Raw genomic sequence first — 17,444 nt, forward strand, 5'->3', positions numbered from 1 at the left:
TGTTAAGTGAAAGCAAGAGTGATTGGTGACCTAAAGCTGTAGAAAGCACAGAGCAGGCTTTGAGACCAGAATTTTGCTGTAAATGGTGAGTTCTTTATACCCATGCCTTGGGGAAGCATAGCACAACTTGTGTAGTCAGACTTTTTTTTTATTATTTTTAAAATTTTTTTTAGATTCCTGGCTTCTGTAACTCTTCAGATAATCAAAACTGTTTATACAGCCCATCTTCCTGATCAAAACAAAGGGTCCAAGGAGAAAAAGAAGGAGCATTCCAAAAATCAGTACAGCAATATGTGTTCGTGAGTTTAGGAAGATGTTCAAGTGGAATACTGTTTAACATCTGACTTGGCAGGGGAATTTTGATTTGGAGATCTGGCTGTTAAGCTCATGTTAAATGTTACAGTAGAGGATGCTGTGTGATGGGGTGTTAGGAGCTGATATCCAGGGGTTCTTGGCTGCAGTGACTAGTATTGTGAATGGCTTCTTGCTGGATTTTTCTAGATCTGAGCAGTGGTGAGGTCTGGCAGTGTTAGTGTAACTCAACCTGGAGGAAGATGCAATTTTCATCTTCCTGGGCTTCAGGAACCAATTTCTCATGGTTGATGTGGGCAACTTGCTGCTTCTGCAGGGTGCATGTGTCTTGCAAAAATAAGAATGCGTGCTAATCATTTGGCCAGCAGTTCTGGTGCTGTCTTGCCTGCCTGTGGCACTTGGCTCAGTTCATTGTCTGATAAACAGCAGCAGAGGACTGGTGATCATCTGGTTAAGGAACTTAAGACCTACCTACCTGTGTGTGCAAGAATTGTTTGTGCTTTTATTTGATAAATTCAGATTACCTCTAACAAGCTTTTAACATGTACAAGCCCTAGTCAGTAGACACAACATATATACGAAATGCTTCTCATGGGTGTGTGCTGAAGCCCGTATCTAGTATAAATAACTATAGAGATAGAAACTGGATACGTAAAAATATCAAACCAGGTTATTTTTCCATCCCTCATTGTGGTTAGAGTATTTAGCTGGCTGTCAGTCTCCTGGTTTGTAGTACTGATATACAAGTCTGTTTTGTTTCTCTAAGGAATTTTTACTTGAGTGACTTTCATCTGTTTGAAACTGCTCCATTTTCTTCCTCAGAGCAAGTTTGATAACCTGTATGGGTGCAGAGAGTCCCTCATCGATGGCATCAAGCGTGCTACAGATGTCATGATTGCTGGAAAAGTAGCAGTCGTGGCAGGTTACGGTGATGTGGGCAAAGGCTGTGCTCAGGCTCTGCGAGGCTTTGGAGCTAGAGTCATCATCACTGAAATTGATCCCATCAATGCACTGCAGGCAGCCATGGAAGGTGAGAACTGAAGGAGATGCAGAAATTAATTCATCTGGCGGGGGTCTCTGTGTGTCAGTGTGGAGCAATACATGGTAGTTGGCTGAGAAAGTTTCAGTGGGCTTCAGCCCTGTCCCTGTTGAGGTGAAGGTGATTCCAGTTCAACTGCAGGAATTCTTTTCCTGTTAGTGAAGGATTTTATTAGTGTATAGACCTAGAAGATGTGTTTGGGGTCAAGGATATAGAGACCATAGAGGAGTAAGGCTCCAATTTCATAGTGCTGTAAGCCTGGTTTTGAACGGGTTCATTATCTTCAGGTTGTGCAGCTCTAACCTCCAGTGTGGGTTGTGACTTCACGAGAATATCTCTGCAGTGAAACATCAGGCTTGCCTTCAGTAGGTGTTCTTGGAGAGCAATGCCGTGTGCTCTGCCTTTCCAGCTGTGCTCCTTCTCTCATCTGGGTGCCTCATGTAATTATGCTCCTTAGTACCAGTTTATCCCATTTCTATTCATACCTGACTAGAACCTGGAGGTGTTGTGTGTGCACTTCCCTTTGAAAACTTGACCTCCTGAATCCAGTCTGAGTGCTGTGGGAGATACTACACCTATGGACAGAAGAGGTTGAATGTGTAAATCTATGGATTGGAAACAGCTGAGGGATAGATATTTTTGTGCTAAGTTGGTATTCAGTAAGGCAAGTATGCCCACTACCTTGCATCCTCCATAGGTCAGGTGCTGGCACAGATTTCTCTCATGCATTCTTTCTCTGTACTTTTCTACTTGTAATATTGTATCTGATTTCTAATAAAGTGCTGGTGGTTGGATGGAGGAATAACTTTTTTCTCTTTTTCAGGTTATGAAGTTACAACCATGGAGGAGGCCTGTAAAGAAGGCAATATCTTTGTTACCACCACTGGCTGCACTGACATTGTTCAGGGCAGGTATGGTCTAGCCACTTGCTTTAGTGAAAGCATCCCTGTACAGTTACCTTTTTTTTTTTTTTTTTTTTTTTTTTTAAAAAAAAAAACCACAGTCATAACTTGTCAACAGTATGGTGAGGGTTAACACACAAATTCTGGACACCAGGATTTAACATCATTTTAGTGAGAAAATGGGGCTTTGGCCTTTCAGTTCTGTTGGGTGTTGGCACATTGCAATTGCTCCTGCCTTAGTGTCTGATGATGGAGAAACAAAAGGTGTAGAGGGATATATAAACTTTAGAGAATGAGAGCATCAGGGCTAAATTTGTGTTAGGGTGGATAAATGTGAACAGAAGAGGTAGGTGAAGGTTGAAAAGTAAAGGTTGAAAGTGATTCTGTCTGTGAGTACATGTAGCAGACTTGAAACTAGCCTGTTCTCAATAAACTGCCCTGCTGTTTTTTTGGTTGCCACTTCTTAGATCTCAATTTATAACCCCTCCACTCTTCACAAACTCATTCCTGTCTTTGCCATTATGACTCCCCATGTTGTAGTGGAAGATCAGATTAAGTGGGAGCAAGTAAGGCCATTAGTCTCCAGAGATGTAGAACTGCTGAAAACTTTAAAATCATGAAGAAAAATTTCTTTTGTTTAGGGCAGAGAATAACTGCAGATATTTCATTTTTAATCAATTAAACAAAATAGCTTTACTTTCCATACTGGGAAAATATTTCCTCTCCAATAACCTCTTTATGTTCCTTGGGAAGTGTCCTTCCCCTAGAAGCTTGAGAGGTTATTTTCCAGTAGGCTTCACGTGCCTGGAAGATTACCAGACGCACACATCTTGTGAGAGTCAAATGCAGTCGGTGAGCCAGGCACTTTTCATTTCTCCTTGAGCAGGGCTATGGACCAGAGAATCTTCTGGTGCTGAAGAAAAAAATTTTTGTGCGTTAACTTCTGATGTGCTTTTTTTTTTTTTTTTTTTTTCTTTTTGCAGGCACTTTGAGCAGATGAAGGATGATGCCATAGTGTGTAATATTGGTCATTTTGATGTGGAAGTTGATGCAAAGTGGCTGAATGAAAATGCAGTAGAGGCGGTGAACGTTAAACCTCAGGTGAGACAGCCCTTGCACAAGCTCTCCTGCTAGAAAGAAGCAATAGCTAATCCGTGTCCCTTTCCAGAAAGGGAGTTATTTCTCTTCAGGTACTTTGTGTTTCTAGCTCTCTGGGAAGCCAGTGTTGCTCTGGGCTGATCAGAGTGGAGGTTCTGCTCTGCTCTTCCCCAGTTAACCCGGAACAAGCTGCATGTTGTATTCTTGTGTTCGTATTAAAGCAACCAGTTCCAGCCAGTACCCAAGTGTACAATGTGTTCTCTGAGAGGCACCTGGAATGGATGCATCTTTCTCCATGTGTTTCTTGTTCCTACTTCCTTGGCAAACAGGAGCCTACCCCTTACTGGTGGTTGTGTAGACAACTAATTACATCAAGTTCATTCCTTACAGGAAGCCAGCTTTGATATTTGGGGTATGGTGAGAAGGTATGGGAATATGCTTTCTTTGATAGCCCCCAGTTGAAAACAATGCCATAACTCAATTTCGAAAAGCAAGTTGGATGATGAATACAGAACAGACCATTAGAGTCTGCGTAAAACTTAAGAACAGAGCCCATAGGCTGCCTGGCAGCTGATCTGAATTTCCTCTCAGCAAGATGCTTGCTCATGTGCTGCTCTGCACCAGAACAGTCTTGGTCCTGGTGCAGGGGATCAGGATTAGAGTGAATCTCAAGGGAATGTCTTTTGGTATTTTGTCAAGGTTTGAAAAAATTCACACCTCATTATTTTCAAAATGTTTATTTTTACTTGGAGACTGAAGCCTCAGGAAAGCCTGTCTGGAGCTCTGCCAAGCTGAGACTTCTTTCCCAGACTTAGTGGCTTCATTTTAGAAACCTGTATAGACCAGAAGTCTTTGTGTGGGCAGACAAGACGAGATGTGTTATCCTTGCTTAGCTTGCATTCCCACCATGTGTTTACTTCAAGCTGTGGCTGTAGGTACACAGGAAAGCAGGGATCTAAAAACTTCAGCTCTTCAGCGGAAAAAGCAGAGAAACAAAACGAAACTGAATTAAAGCTGGTTTGTAACACCAGCAATGGGGGAAGAACATCACATAAAGCAAATCAGGCTTTGTCTGACTTGGCATGGGGCTTCCAGTTACCTTTTCAAGAGGTAGCGTGCTTACCAGCAGCACGATTCTGGGACAGGTTTTCTACTTTTTTAAAAACACCACACCCAAGCATACATCTTAGATCTCAGTCTGGTCTTCCAATTTTCATAACTCCCCTGTGGCTTATTGGCCACCCACATCAAACTCTTACTAAGCAGTTGTGAGAGTATTTTCAATATTCTGTTTGCTGCTAGGACACTATGTGGGCTCAGCTAGTTATGAAGTTATACCCTCAAGTTCTCACTACATTCAAGTCTGCTCTTGCCCGTGACCTTAGGGTGGAGCTGACTTTACTTAGCAGTTCTTGTCCTAGAGGAGCCTGTAGCTAGCTGCTTGCTTGCTGGTAGCTTGGATTTTAAAACTAAAACTGGACTGCTCGAAAAGTAAATGTTTTTGAAGGCTAAATTGGATGTTAATGTGGTAACATGCAAACTACCTGCACGTGGCCATTCAATGTGGCTCTTAAAAGTCCATATGAAAAATTGTCACTGTTGGCAGAGTAGTCCCTTTATCTTCATTTACCTTCATATTGAATGTGCCTGTCTGTCACAGATGTAATAGGCACAATGAGATGTAGTCTAATCCAAGGTATGAAAACTCTTAACAAGTTTAGGATTAAAACTAGTGTATTACCTTTCAAAAAGGGTGGAATTGGGGTCAAGGTTATCTGTATGGTTTAATGCTGAAGACCTACCTACCCTCTGACCTGAACTCTCTGATCTATTATATAAACTGCTGGTGTCACAAGCAGGATGTTCAGAGTGATGCAAAGGAGATACCAGCTCACAGAGCAAAAGCTGTGAAAATAGCTGCTCAGCGTGATGTAGGTGCCATGAGTGTGTTTGCCTAGAAGTCATTAGCTAAAGTTTGTAAAAGGTGTCTGACAGCCCGGAGTGGACTACCTCTGTCTCAGCCTGATGCACAGTTAGCTGAAGCTAAGAGGATTTGCTGGTGGAAATAGCACTTCACCCAGGGGCTGTTCTGGTACTTTTCCTTACCCACCTACTGGTTGCCACTGGAGCTGGGTTGTGCCTGGAGGTAAATCTGATCTTACATGGCCATGCAACATGTTCAAAGCTTTACTGAAATGAGTATGGCTTATGGATGTGTACATTGCTAAGCCAAATAAAAGCTGGTCTGTGACTCAGGTTAGTTCTTGAGTTTTGTTGACTTCTAGCAGTGAATCTGAAGCAGCGTTTGAATCTCCAGTTGGATTCTTACGGGTGTACTTGATGCTGTAGGTAGCTACACTGTGCTAGTGGTATACCCCTCTGCTCCATTTTGTGTCTGCTTCAATTTCTTGTCACTGAACACTTCAGACCTGCATGATGAGGTAAAGAAGTACCTGCTGAGCAGGTGTGATGTGAACAAGTTGTGTGTAAAAGCTTCATTATTTTCATTCTCTGTGCCTAATAGCTATGGATGCTGGGCAGTTGAGCAGGAGTGGACTAATACACATCATAAAAGCTCACTTGTTTCAGAAGGTGGAGAGGCAGGGACTGGGCAGCAAAATGTGACTTTAGAGCCCCAAATTCCATGCTTGAAACAAATTAAAAAGGATTGAGTAGATGTTTTCTGCAAATGCGTGTTCTGGAAGAGTTAGGCAATAACTAGGTTTAGAAGCAAGCTCCCAGGAGGTATTCTGCAGCTTCCACCACCTGCATGGGCATTTGTCTGCATGTGCTAAGACCTTTCTCTGGGCAGTGGTGATGAGTCATTACAATAATTGATAGAGTTGTTCTTATACTGAAATCTGGGAAGGAAACAGCTGGTGTGCCACTTAGGCTGTTACTCATTTCTCAGATTCATTGAAGGGACACTTAGGTTGTCATCTTGTCTTGTGGGGGCCTCCAGGGGAGGTCAGTGCTGTGTTTTAAAGGTGTGAAATCTTGCACTTACCTTTAGTGGAACACAGTTTTTTTCACATCAGTGTTGTGGGTGTGGTATCCTATGTTTTGTAATATCAAGTACTAAAAATATTAAAATTTTTGCTAAGACCTGGCAGCTTTTTTTTCTATATCCTGTAGGAGGGGGCAGAATATAGTACAGGAGCAAAAATCTCTAACCTCCTATGAAGACATCTGTCTCTTGCTCAGAGGATTAATACCAGAGCTGAGAAGTGCTAGGCTTCAGCTAGAGGTACAGAGTAACTGTGTAAGTGTCCAACATGGTAGTTTTCAGTACCATATGGTCTCCATTTACAAGTGGTGAGCTGGTGTAAGTAATGTTTAATACTTGGGAAAGGAAAACATCTTACTGTGCCATTCTCACTCATCTGTTGCTTTCCAAGTACAGTTAAGGAGGAAATAAGTTTATTACTGAAATGCTGGCAGGTTGTTTTGAATATGGGTTTGCACTGCAGTCCTGCTTACCTGTGTTCTGGTGTTAGAGAGACTGATGTATAGCACAAGCTCAGCTCTAGAGGGGAAGAAAAGGTCAGGGTGGGATCAATGGGCTTTGGTTGTGAAAACAAATTATTTGTGTAGCAAGGTGTGGAGGGAAGTGTAAAACAGCCAGAAAGTGCAGAGTAAGCTAAATGCTGATGGGGAAAGGGATGAGGCATTTGTATAAGTGTGGAGATGAACTTAATACTTGCATAACTTGAATTCCACTTCTGTAGCAATTTCTTGATTTATGAATCAGCCCGTTTATGTACCTGTAGATGAAATGTGTTTCCATGGTGCTGACTTAAGCCTCTGCTGGTGCCTCTGCTACTTTTCTGTGCAAAGACATTAATCTGCATTTTCTGCATTACCCTGTACATTGAATGACTCGTCAGCAGATTGCCAAACATATGCGGTTCTATGCACAAGCCAGCAGCTGTGCATGTGCAAATTGTGTGGATATTGTATGGATATAATATTTTGACACCTAAACCACCCAGTTCAGACTTCAAAACTGAAATGCTACTTAACTGCTACCTTGTAGTCTTAATCTGTAAATATAATATTCAATATAAGTAGTGTTCTGTTTTTTGGCTGCTTCCTTCTTTCTTTCATTGCTTCCACAATCTTAAGATAGCCCATATGATATTTTTTGCGGGACTGAGAGCACTGCCACTGGTGGTCCACAATGGAGAATCAGCATCCATAAGAAATATTGCAGCTGCTCAGTGGAGAGCATTCTTATTAACCCTCCCTTGCTGTACTGCTCTTAGGAGATATTAAGAATGTTATTTAGGGCTTCTGTTTGAGGTGGTTACTGTCTGCATATGAAAACACAATCTGTTGTATGAACCCAAGAAGTAGAAAATAGTGCTGTGATTGAAGCATAGCTGGAGAAGGCAGGTGGAGTCACAGAGCTTCTCTTAAGGCAAAATACCTGTTCTTAATGAAATGGTTTGTGTTGGTTTACTTATTAAATCTCTGCTAAGGACTTGCACTAAGATGTTTTGTTAGGAGGTGCTGGTGTTAGAATTAAAGCTTCATCCCCCGTAGCTTTTAACTTACAGGCCAAAGCTTTAAGAATAAAACCGTAAATGAAGTGTGTTTTACTTCATATTAATATTGACTTCATAAAAAAAAAAAAACTTTTGAGACTAAAAGTATAAATACAGCTGTGGGGAGGGACCCTTGTAGGTCTTTCACAGTTGCTGTGCTATGACAGCATAAGATAAATGGTCGAAAGCATTAACCTTTGTCAGAGTTGGTTGTTGATTATCTTAAGTCTTACCAAAGGTTTGCTTTGCTCCCCTGTGCTTGGTGTGACACGAGCCATAAATACCAGTGAACACTGAATATTCTTGTAACTCCTAGGGCGTATTGTCATTTCATTCTGGGCTTCAGTATTGTAACCTCCTGCATAGGGGAAAGAAGAGCTAGTGGGGACTGGAAAGGAGAAGCAGAGTTAACTTTAACACTGCAGGAACCCAATCTGGCCCAGACAGCTGAGGCACATGTTCAGTGACAATATCTCCTGAGCTGTGTGGGACTCTCACACAGAAGAAGGCCTGTCTCCTTAGCTCACCTGAGACTTGATCTTGTGTGCAGAGTCCTGTTGTCCCCAGCATAGCTTGGTAATCAGCCCGAGTGGAGGACCATGCCTTTGGTCCCCTGAGAGCAAAGAAGAATATGCCAGAAGCTGGGACAGCTGTTTATTATACTGTAAAGCGTTGGCCTTACGAAGTGGGAAGAGTTACAGGGGAGCAGTTTCAGCAGGCTGAGGACTCTGGCTCTTACCCATTAGATGCAAAGGCTCTGGGCAGTTGCATGCAGAGGTGTTTCTTCTCTCCTGTCTCTCCCCACCAGTTTCAATTAGGCATATATTGAACTGCATTTTACTGCTAGCAGCATGTGCCCCACCACAGCTATCTGAGACAACATGCATATGGAAAAGCCAGAAGAACTGGATAGCTGGTTAAATATGAAACAGATGCTAAGATTTATGTTGTGTGAAGCCCAGAATAGCTACAGGCTTTGCAAACACTGGCTGGGAATTGAGGGAGGGGTGTCTCAGTTGTAATCAAAGTCTGTGTGGCAAGCCCTCTGCTGAATTGTTGATGTGGGAGGAAAGCCCACAAAGCTTTGCATGATTTAAAATGCTCTCTTTATCCTGGCATTGCACCGCTCTTGCTTTTTTTCCCACCCAGGTGGATCGCTATACCCTGCGCAATGGTCGTCATATTATATTGCTAGCAGAAGGCCGACTGGTCAACTTGGGCTGTGCCATGGGTCACCCTAGCTTTGTCATGAGCAACTCCTTCACCAACCAGGTGCTGGCGCAGATCGAGCTGTGGACCCATAGTGACAAATATGCTGTCGGAGTCCATTTCCTGCCGAAGAAGGTGAGCTAGAGCAGCAGGAAGATGCAAGCTTGTAAGGAATCCAGCTTCAGGTGTGGTCGTGTAGATTTGTTTTATTGGTGCCCGAGTTAATTTTGCTACTGAATGTTGTTGTTGCAGGGAGCTTCTGTCCCTCTGAATGCTTGGCTTTGGTGATGCTGAGTCAAAGTGGGCTGTTTCTTGGGGTTAATCTGTTGTGGAGAACTGGGACTCCTGTGTCTGTCCTGTGATAGGAGTGTCCAGTTACCTTATAGCTTGATCTGGGGCTCTTACCTAAGGTGGTGGGAAACCCTGTACTGCCTCAAGGTATTTGGGGAGCTTCTCCCAACCAACTTGTTCCTTCTGCTGAATGTCAGCTTCACAGGAAGCTTCACATGCCTGTCCAGCAGCCTCGAGTTGAGGGGCAGAGTTGAGCGTGGAGTGAATCTAGGAACCACTTTTACTGTGGTTGATCATCTGGGTCCCATTTGCACCTAGGCAGAGCTTATCACAAACTGGTCCTAATAGATCCATTAAATATTAATGACAGTTCCCTCAGGTTTCCCTTTAAACTTGTCTCTGCATTCTTTGTTCTTGGAAAAATCTGGATCATGTCACAACTCGCAGCCGCCTTTTAAAAAACTAACCTGGTTTTAATTTTCCAAAACAAGCCTGAGAATTTGAGATACGGTCATTGAAAAGGATGCTGGACTTAAATCCCACTGCCTTTGGAGTGCAACCAGGTGTGAGACTAAATGTGGAAATATTTTCGTTTGGGAACTAAAATATGTATGTCTGGGCTCTTTTATGAAGTGTTTGCTGAAGGACTTAAGATTCCAAAACCATCTGTTAATGATCAAGCAAAGCACACCAGAAATACAATGTAGGAGTTGATCAGCAAGCCGACACACAGTCATCTTCAAAGGAAAAGTTTTGTTGACAATTATCTCCAAAATGATAGTCCAATGTTGCTAATAAAATGTGGCTTTATCCTCTTCCTAAATAACAACTTTTAGTAAGGACACTTGATCTGGAAATGAGGAGTAATACCCAGGTCAGTTAGTTACAAATGGAGTTGCATGTTAGTGGAGCATATGGCAGTGGTCCCTTCAGGTTCATATACTGTGACAAAATGCTTTTTTTGCCATCTGTGCTCCATAGAAAATTTAAAAGAATAAAGCAGTTGCCTTGTCAGAACTAGCAAAACATGGGCAGAGGAGCTTTCTCTGGTAATTTTCTGGCTAGTACCTTTCCGTTTTGTGTGTAGTAGCTTTGAGGTACAAATGAAGAATTGAAGAATTACCAAGTACCTTACATTGCACTTTCTTTGACTGCAAGGATATCGCTTTGATGATCAGCTATTACAAACATGCACATGTTTCTGCAATGTGTGTTCCCAGAAATCTGGGCAAATTGTTGTGTCCATGTTTTGGACTAAATCTGTCCATCCTTATGCTCGGCTATCTGATTTTAAGGTAAGAATGTCAGCTTACCTTCATCTAAATTTACGTACCTTTTTATCTAAATCTTGAAGTTCCCAAGGTGAAGCAGTTGTGAAACATCTGTGCTGCAGTTTGAGAACCTGATTTGGGAAATGTCAGGACTCTGCTCCTTTTCAAGTGGGTGTGTTGGGAGAGGGGTCCGCTGGAGTCAAGAAATTACTCAATATGAGTTATGCATCTTGCTCATCCTTATTAGCTTCTAACACTTCTTATATAGACTCGATACACAAGCATGTTCCCAAAGCAAACATATAATTGGTTATTAGCCCCTAAGCACACGCTGCTCTCACACCACTAATTATCATGATCAGAACAAGCATTCTGTCCGTGCAGCTATTTGAGTTAGCTATGTTTTAGCCTTGCCGTTTGTTACTCCCTTTATTCCCATTCCGCTCCCTATCTCCTTTGGCCTTGCACCTGTCTTCCCTAAAAGCTGCAGCGTGTTACAGCCACAGCCTGTTAGCCCAACAAAGTTACTTGGTCTCAGGATTCAAGAGTAGATGAAGGCCACTTTCTTGTGAACTTCAGCACAATTCTAATTCCAGGCCTGGATTGCGCAGATCTTTAGGGATTCTGTGGCCACGCTTCTGCAGCCATTCTTCTACATGGGTGCAGTCTGTCTTAAACTTGCTGGAAACACAGCTATCAGATCTTCACGTGTCAGTCTAGTCAACCAGATACATATTCAATTTTTAACCCTCCTGGTTTTTTTCTGTCAGGATCTACTAAGCTTAAATACTTGTTTCCCTTTGAAACACAGTCCTTCCAGTTAGCTTTTCTTTCATGATTTTTCTGACACTTACGTAGCATTTAGTAGCTTTCATGGTTCACTTCCACATTCTTCAACCACTTCATCTTATGTTTTTAATTTTGTCTTGTACATCTCTGGCTGTGTTGGCTCTCACAAGATGTTGGCAGTTCCATGTTACTTACTGTGAGCAGGCTGAGCTGTGGTGACTTATGCGCTGTGTAGATGTAGCTTTTACCTGGCTCGTTACAGTGGGATTACTTCAGAGTAGTTCTTACCACGCTCCCTTTGAGTAGGAAATCTAGCACTAATTATTGAATCATTTAGGATGCGCTGATTCACACAAGCTGAAGATCTGGCCCTTGAATATTTTGTTGATTTATTGCCCTTCAAATATGCAACCTTTCACATCTATTGATCTACTATGGGGGAAATATTGCCAGTCTTTCCCATGCTGCTGGAATTTAGATTTACCTTGTATCTGTTTCCTTAGCAAGGATTACTTGTATTTTGCAGTAATTACAAATGGTGGTCACGCTTGTTGTTCTGTTGTAACTTGGTAGCACCCAATCCCTTCTTGCTGGTGTCCTTTCTATCTTTTAATAGCCTGTATGGCTGCACGTTCCCCTCTGACATAGCAGCTAGTTTGCCATTTTACTGTTCGTGTTCTGACTTTTCTGTACCTATCTCTTGTAGCACTTAACTGTCTTGTAACTTCACACTTCTTTCAATCCCTTGAGTTTGCATGTCTGCCTGACATCTCTGGGATAAAGCGAGTATATCAACATTTCTGAGCTGGTGTCCTGCAGCCCACCTTGTCTTTATTCTTCATGACAGTGCGAATAGATACTAGTGTTCTTGCTGATTTACTGATTCTTCATACATGTACCCCTAAGATAGGATATCTGGAAAAGAGATGCATTTTTTCCCCCCAGTATTAGAACTTACCTGAAATTGTAAGATTATAGTCTAGTATGTCCAGGTGTCTTTTGTAGTGGAAAAATGACTAGGCTTTACCATTCTACTACACTGGATATTATCTCTGAATAGTTTGAACTCAATTCTTTACTTGTTGGATGGATGTGAATGTGTAAATGAGATTGAAATGAGCTTGATTATGTAAAGTTGTCTGTCTCATTAAGCTAGACTTGACTCCCTCAAAAGTATGGGGCTTTTCCATCTGAATGTAATTCTGTGCTCAAAGCAGATGCCGATGTGCCCAAGCAAGTGAGGGATGCTGGCAGGAAAAGAGCGGTCTGTCTGTTTGTCTGTGTCAGCCTAAGCTTTCCTTAGGGCTGCTCTTGGTTTTCACATACTTATTTCTGGCTATTGACTGTGACTTGCTGAACTAATAGGGTTCTGTTCTGCTAATGTTCCTGTCTCCAATATTTTGTTTTCTAGTTGGATGAAGCTGTGGCTGCTGCTCATCTGGATAAACTGTGTGTGAAGCTGACGAAGCTGAGTGACAAGCAGGCCAAATACCTAGGCTTATCAAGAGATGGGCCATTCAAGCCAGACCACTACAGATACTGAGCAGGTGGCACTACCCAAAGACCAAAGCGCAGGGATACAACCTTCCAAAGCTCTTGTGTGTGCTGGGCGTCCGAGAACAGGCCCTTTGCCGTACCCCTCTCAGTGCTGCAGAACCCCTCCCCTTACAGAGGGAGCTTCAGGGCCTTATTTGTTAGTGAAAGAGGATCACTCTGACTCTTGGGATTGGCTACTTAGCTAATGCCATGGTGGAAAGGATCCTACACACATTGTACTGGCTCCGAATGTCCCAATCGGGGAGCAGGGCAGAAGACTGCTAAATGACAAGACTAAGCATTTTCAAATATGTGACTGACAGCCTTTTTGAACAGACTAACCAATAAAATGGGAAAAGGTTTCTACAGGGAGATGCTTTATGCCATGCCCTGCTCAAATTAGATGAATCCTATTAGGAGGCTAGCAGTGTCAGGCTTCTCTCCCCAGAGGTTCCCTAGCTGAAGTGCATGTTGCAAAACTGGAGGAAGTATGGAGGAGTATAGGTAGCTCGGTCTCCTTTCTGTAAAATCAACTTAATCTCCTCCTCGGAGACTTGGAGCTGGAGTCTTTTTCTGGGTGAATTTACTCCATTGGTTTTGGTTAGAACAAAGAACATTCTATGCTTCTTCCACACCAAGGAGGGGTGAGGCAAGAGTGACTCTTTCAGCAGCCTTCTAGTGTGTTGTGAACAGCTGGGAAGCCACTGAGGGGATGTTGGTTAGGTTTAGGGACCTTGTTTGATCCTCTGAAAACACCAGCAGCACACTTCTACCCCCAACTTGATTTTTCAGAGTTGTCATGTCTGCTGTATCTTGTTTGTCACTTAAAGTGCTTTTATTAAAGATCTGACTGTGGCCTGACTTGTTTTGTATTGTGAGATGCTTTGGGTTTTGCCATGGATTTTGTGTGATCTTTAAGCTACTGAAAATATCTAATGTATCTGCATGGGGTTTTCTCAAGGTGAAAGCCAGTGCTGTGGCTAGCCTGCATCACATAGCTGAGCTGGGAAAATCTGCTCCTCAGGTTATTTCAATATTTGAAGGGCTGAAACTTACAGAAAAACACTCTTGCCCTCTGCCTACACAGATTTTTATCTCCCTTTGTCATGGAAGTCCTCTCTTGCCACTGTCCTTTTCAGTGGACCCCAGACTGGCTCTGAAACACCTTGTCTGCTTTGCAGGGCACTAAAGCATCACTGCAAGAAGGAAGAGAAGTCTCTAATGAGGTTCTAGCACAGCATTTTTGTTAATCACACTCGTGAAGATCTGATTTGCTGCCGAAAGTACAGAGCAAGCTGACAGTGTGGCAATTTGACTTGAAACATGGTTTGAGTTGATAAAATATAAATTTTGTATTTGGGATATATTCTGCTAGTTTCATTGGTTGGAGAGGAGTAGATCAAACACAGACAATAATAAAAACACTGGCAGAATTTCTGTTCCTCCTGCTCCCTGCAGTGCAGTTGTGGTTTAGTGCTGCCTGGAGAAGAGAAGCAATGCCCAGTACCTGTCAACAGCGTGGCTGTGAACTGGCAGCACTAATGCAAGATGGCATTTGAGATTTTTGTTCAGCTGTTGTTGTGCACCATGTAGCTGTTGTTTAGGTACAGCTGAGCAGCCTTTTGCTGGATGGGGTCGTCTTACCCCTTGCTATGGTATGCGCTGTGCTTTGGTGAAACTCATGTGTTGCTTCAGTTTGAACTCTTCCCCAAGGGCAGTTTTGAATTCCCTTTACAGTAAAGTGTGCAGGTTTTGCTTCTGTTTCTGAGGCCTTTCAGAATCAGTGGAAGACTTTGAAACATGACATCAGGTGTAGCAGCAGCAGAATTCCTTTAAAAAGATGTTAAATTGTTGTTTCATGTCCTGGCTCCCTGCTGATGTCTCAACAGGTGTCTGACCTGTATTGAAGGAAAAGTGTGCCAAGGTGGCCAGCAGCATCCTGGCTTGTATCTGAAAGTGTGGCCAGCTGGTGCAGCCGCATCTGGAACCCTGTCTGCAGGATTGGGCCCCTCGCTGCAGGGGGAACGCTGAGGGGCTGGAGCATGTTCAGAGCTGGGCAGGGGGCTGGGGGGGCTCAGCCTGGAGAGGAGGGGGCTCAGGGGGGACCTTGTTGCTCCCCACAGGTGCCTGGCAGGGGCTGTGGGCAGGGGGGTCGGTCTCTGCTCCCAGGTAACAGGCGACAGGACAAGAGGAAACAGCCTCAAGCTGCACCAGGGAGGTTCAGATCGGGCATAAGGAAAAAGTTCTTCTCTAAAAGGGTGGCCAAGCACTGGCACAGGCTGCCTGGGGAGACGGTTGAGTCCTGTCCCTGGAGGTGTTGAGAAGACCATAGATGTAGTGCCTGGGGACACAGTTTAGTGGTGGACTTGGCAGTTGAGTTTATGGTTGGACTTGATGATCTCAAGTGTCTTCCAACCTAAATGATTCTGTTAAAACACTTGGCCTTATTGCTTGCTTGCTTTTCATTGGCAAGAGATCATGACTGTTACTGAGAGTTTCACTAAATCATTTACTACTAATTCTTAAGCTGTTTTCTCTTGTCTTTTTATTTTTAATCTACACACAATTAATTCAGTATTCAGTCTAGCCTGAGGTCAATCATGTTGTTTCCCTGAATATGGGTGGTCAGTCCCGCTGTGATTACCTCACCAGGGTTTTAGCTGGAGCTGGTGAACGAAGAACAATCCCACCGAGGAGAGCCCAGCACCTGCCGGTATTGAGGCTTGCGAGTGCCCCCTCCCCAGCACCGACACCCCAAGCACCAGCTCATGGGTGGCACACATCTGGCGTGGCGAGTCATATGGCAGTGACAGGGTCCAGCTTTCCCCCCCGTGGGGCTGCGCAGCAGATGTGCCATGGAGGGGTGAGGCGGGAGCCGTGCTGTGAGCGGACACCTTCGCGGGGAGGGGGCGAGAGCGCCAGGTGGGCACAAATGCAGATTTCATACTGGGCTTTGTGAAGCTCAGCAGGTCCTGTGTGGGTGAGCGGGTGGTGCACTTACCCTCGCTCTTGCACCCAGCCCCCCTGGCTGTCCCGGCACGGCTCCCTGCCTCCACCAGGCTGAGCAGATGCAGCACGTCTTCGAGCTGTCCTGCCCTTCGCTTCATCAGCCACTTTCTTAATCCTGTTGGCAGGCTCATTTTGAAAGGCAGAAATAAAAGTGACATTTCCAGCTGTGCATAAATGAGATCCAGTCTGGGAGAGTGCACGCGGTGTGTCAGAGGAGTGCGGAGAGGTAGCGTGTGCTCTCTTTCATAAGCTAGGAACTGACGCTGATTACAGCTTCCCCCTGCCCCACTGTCCCCCAAATACTGGCCGAGAACTGGGAAATGCCAGAGTCTGCTCTAGTTAGTATCTTTTCCTCACATGTAGCTATCTCTAACTATTAATTTAACAGGGGGTTTGAAGTAGATCAGGACACCCCCCCACCCCCCCACCCGTAATTAAGTAATGCTAAACCAGACCTGACTGATGCTTTTCCACACCGGGAGAAGTTCTCGTTTAATGCAATGTCCAATTTCACTTTAACGCCTTCAGTGGTTTCCTCCAGCCCCTGCCTTTGGTGCGGTTGGGCTGCCCCAGGCTGGGAACAGGCGCCATTGCCTCGGGCAGCCTGCCCCTGCAGATGGTTGACCCTGGTGGTAAAATGAAATTAATGATGAAGGATTGTACTCCTGGTCTTTAGACAGGTCTCTGACTTGGCCAAGAAAAGTAATCACATATTTCCTCAAATGTCTTTCAGGTTACTTTTCTCTTAAAGCTTTTGGTACTGTCACCAGTGAGAGCCCGATTCTCTTTCAATCACGGCTGCTCCTGCTGCTGTTTTCCCTCCGCTGGCGAGTCAGCAGCACTAAGAGAGTACAGGCTGTACCGATTTTGCCATTTATCTCAGCTAGATGCACAAGTCTCTGTGACGTTTAAACAGCAACTGATCTGCCACACAGTCTTGCTGGGTCCTGCTCGTTATTTTTTGCCTGGTGGGATGCTCTGTGTGATGGGGACTGGGAGGCGTACGGAGCCCCGGGGACCGTGGCACCAAGGGCGGGTGCATGAGTGCTCTGCTGTGACTGTGATTCATGACTGAGCTTGTTCCCGTGACAGTGCTTCTTGAAGATGATATGAAGCTTCTTAGAAGCTAATTGTGGTTTTTAGCCTCTGGGGCTTTTTCATTAAGATAAATCAAATGTAAATGTACACTGCAAAGCCTCAGTAGTTTTTGTAGTAACGTTGCTTGCCACTGTACAACTTCACACAACTATAAGAAGTATCAATTACAATTAAGTATTTTTTTCCTTTTTAAAAATCACTAACCCTTCACGTGTGCTTGTAGTTTGCACGCCAGCTTAGCAAAAGCAAAAACAAACAAAAGACTGAGAGAAGAAAAAAAACAAACCTCCTGTGGACAAATACTTCTAGAATTTAATAGGATGGAAAAAGACAGGGTGTAAGG

The 17,444-nt window shown here is 43.9% G+C and overlaps 1 protein-coding gene across 2 annotated transcripts in view; it reads left to right on the forward strand.

Moving 5' to 3' along the window:
• The window catches only part of AHCY (adenosylhomocysteinase), a 28,854-nt gene extending 14,999 nt beyond the window's left edge, over positions 1-13,855 (forward strand). For both annotated transcript variants that reach the window (XM_080405682.1, XM_080405683.1), the window contains 5 exons: positions 1,135-1,342; positions 2,175-2,262; positions 3,237-3,354; positions 9,048-9,242; positions 12,870-13,855. In XM_080405682.1, the coding sequence (XP_080261808.1) occupies positions 1,135-1,342; positions 2,175-2,262; positions 3,237-3,354; positions 9,048-9,242; positions 12,870-13,001 (741 nt within the window). In that variant the 3' untranslated portion in view covers positions 13,002-13,855. The remainder of the gene's footprint in view (positions 1-1,134; positions 1,343-2,174; positions 2,263-3,236; positions 3,355-9,047; positions 9,243-12,869) is intronic.
• The last annotated feature ends 3,589 nt before the right edge of the window (positions 13,856-17,444 follow it).

This window comes from Falco punctatus (genome assembly GCF_963210335.1).
Source record: "Falco punctatus genome assembly, chromosome: 10".
Classification (NCBI taxonomy): Eukaryota; Metazoa; Chordata; class Aves; order Falconiformes; family Falconidae; genus Falco; species Falco punctatus.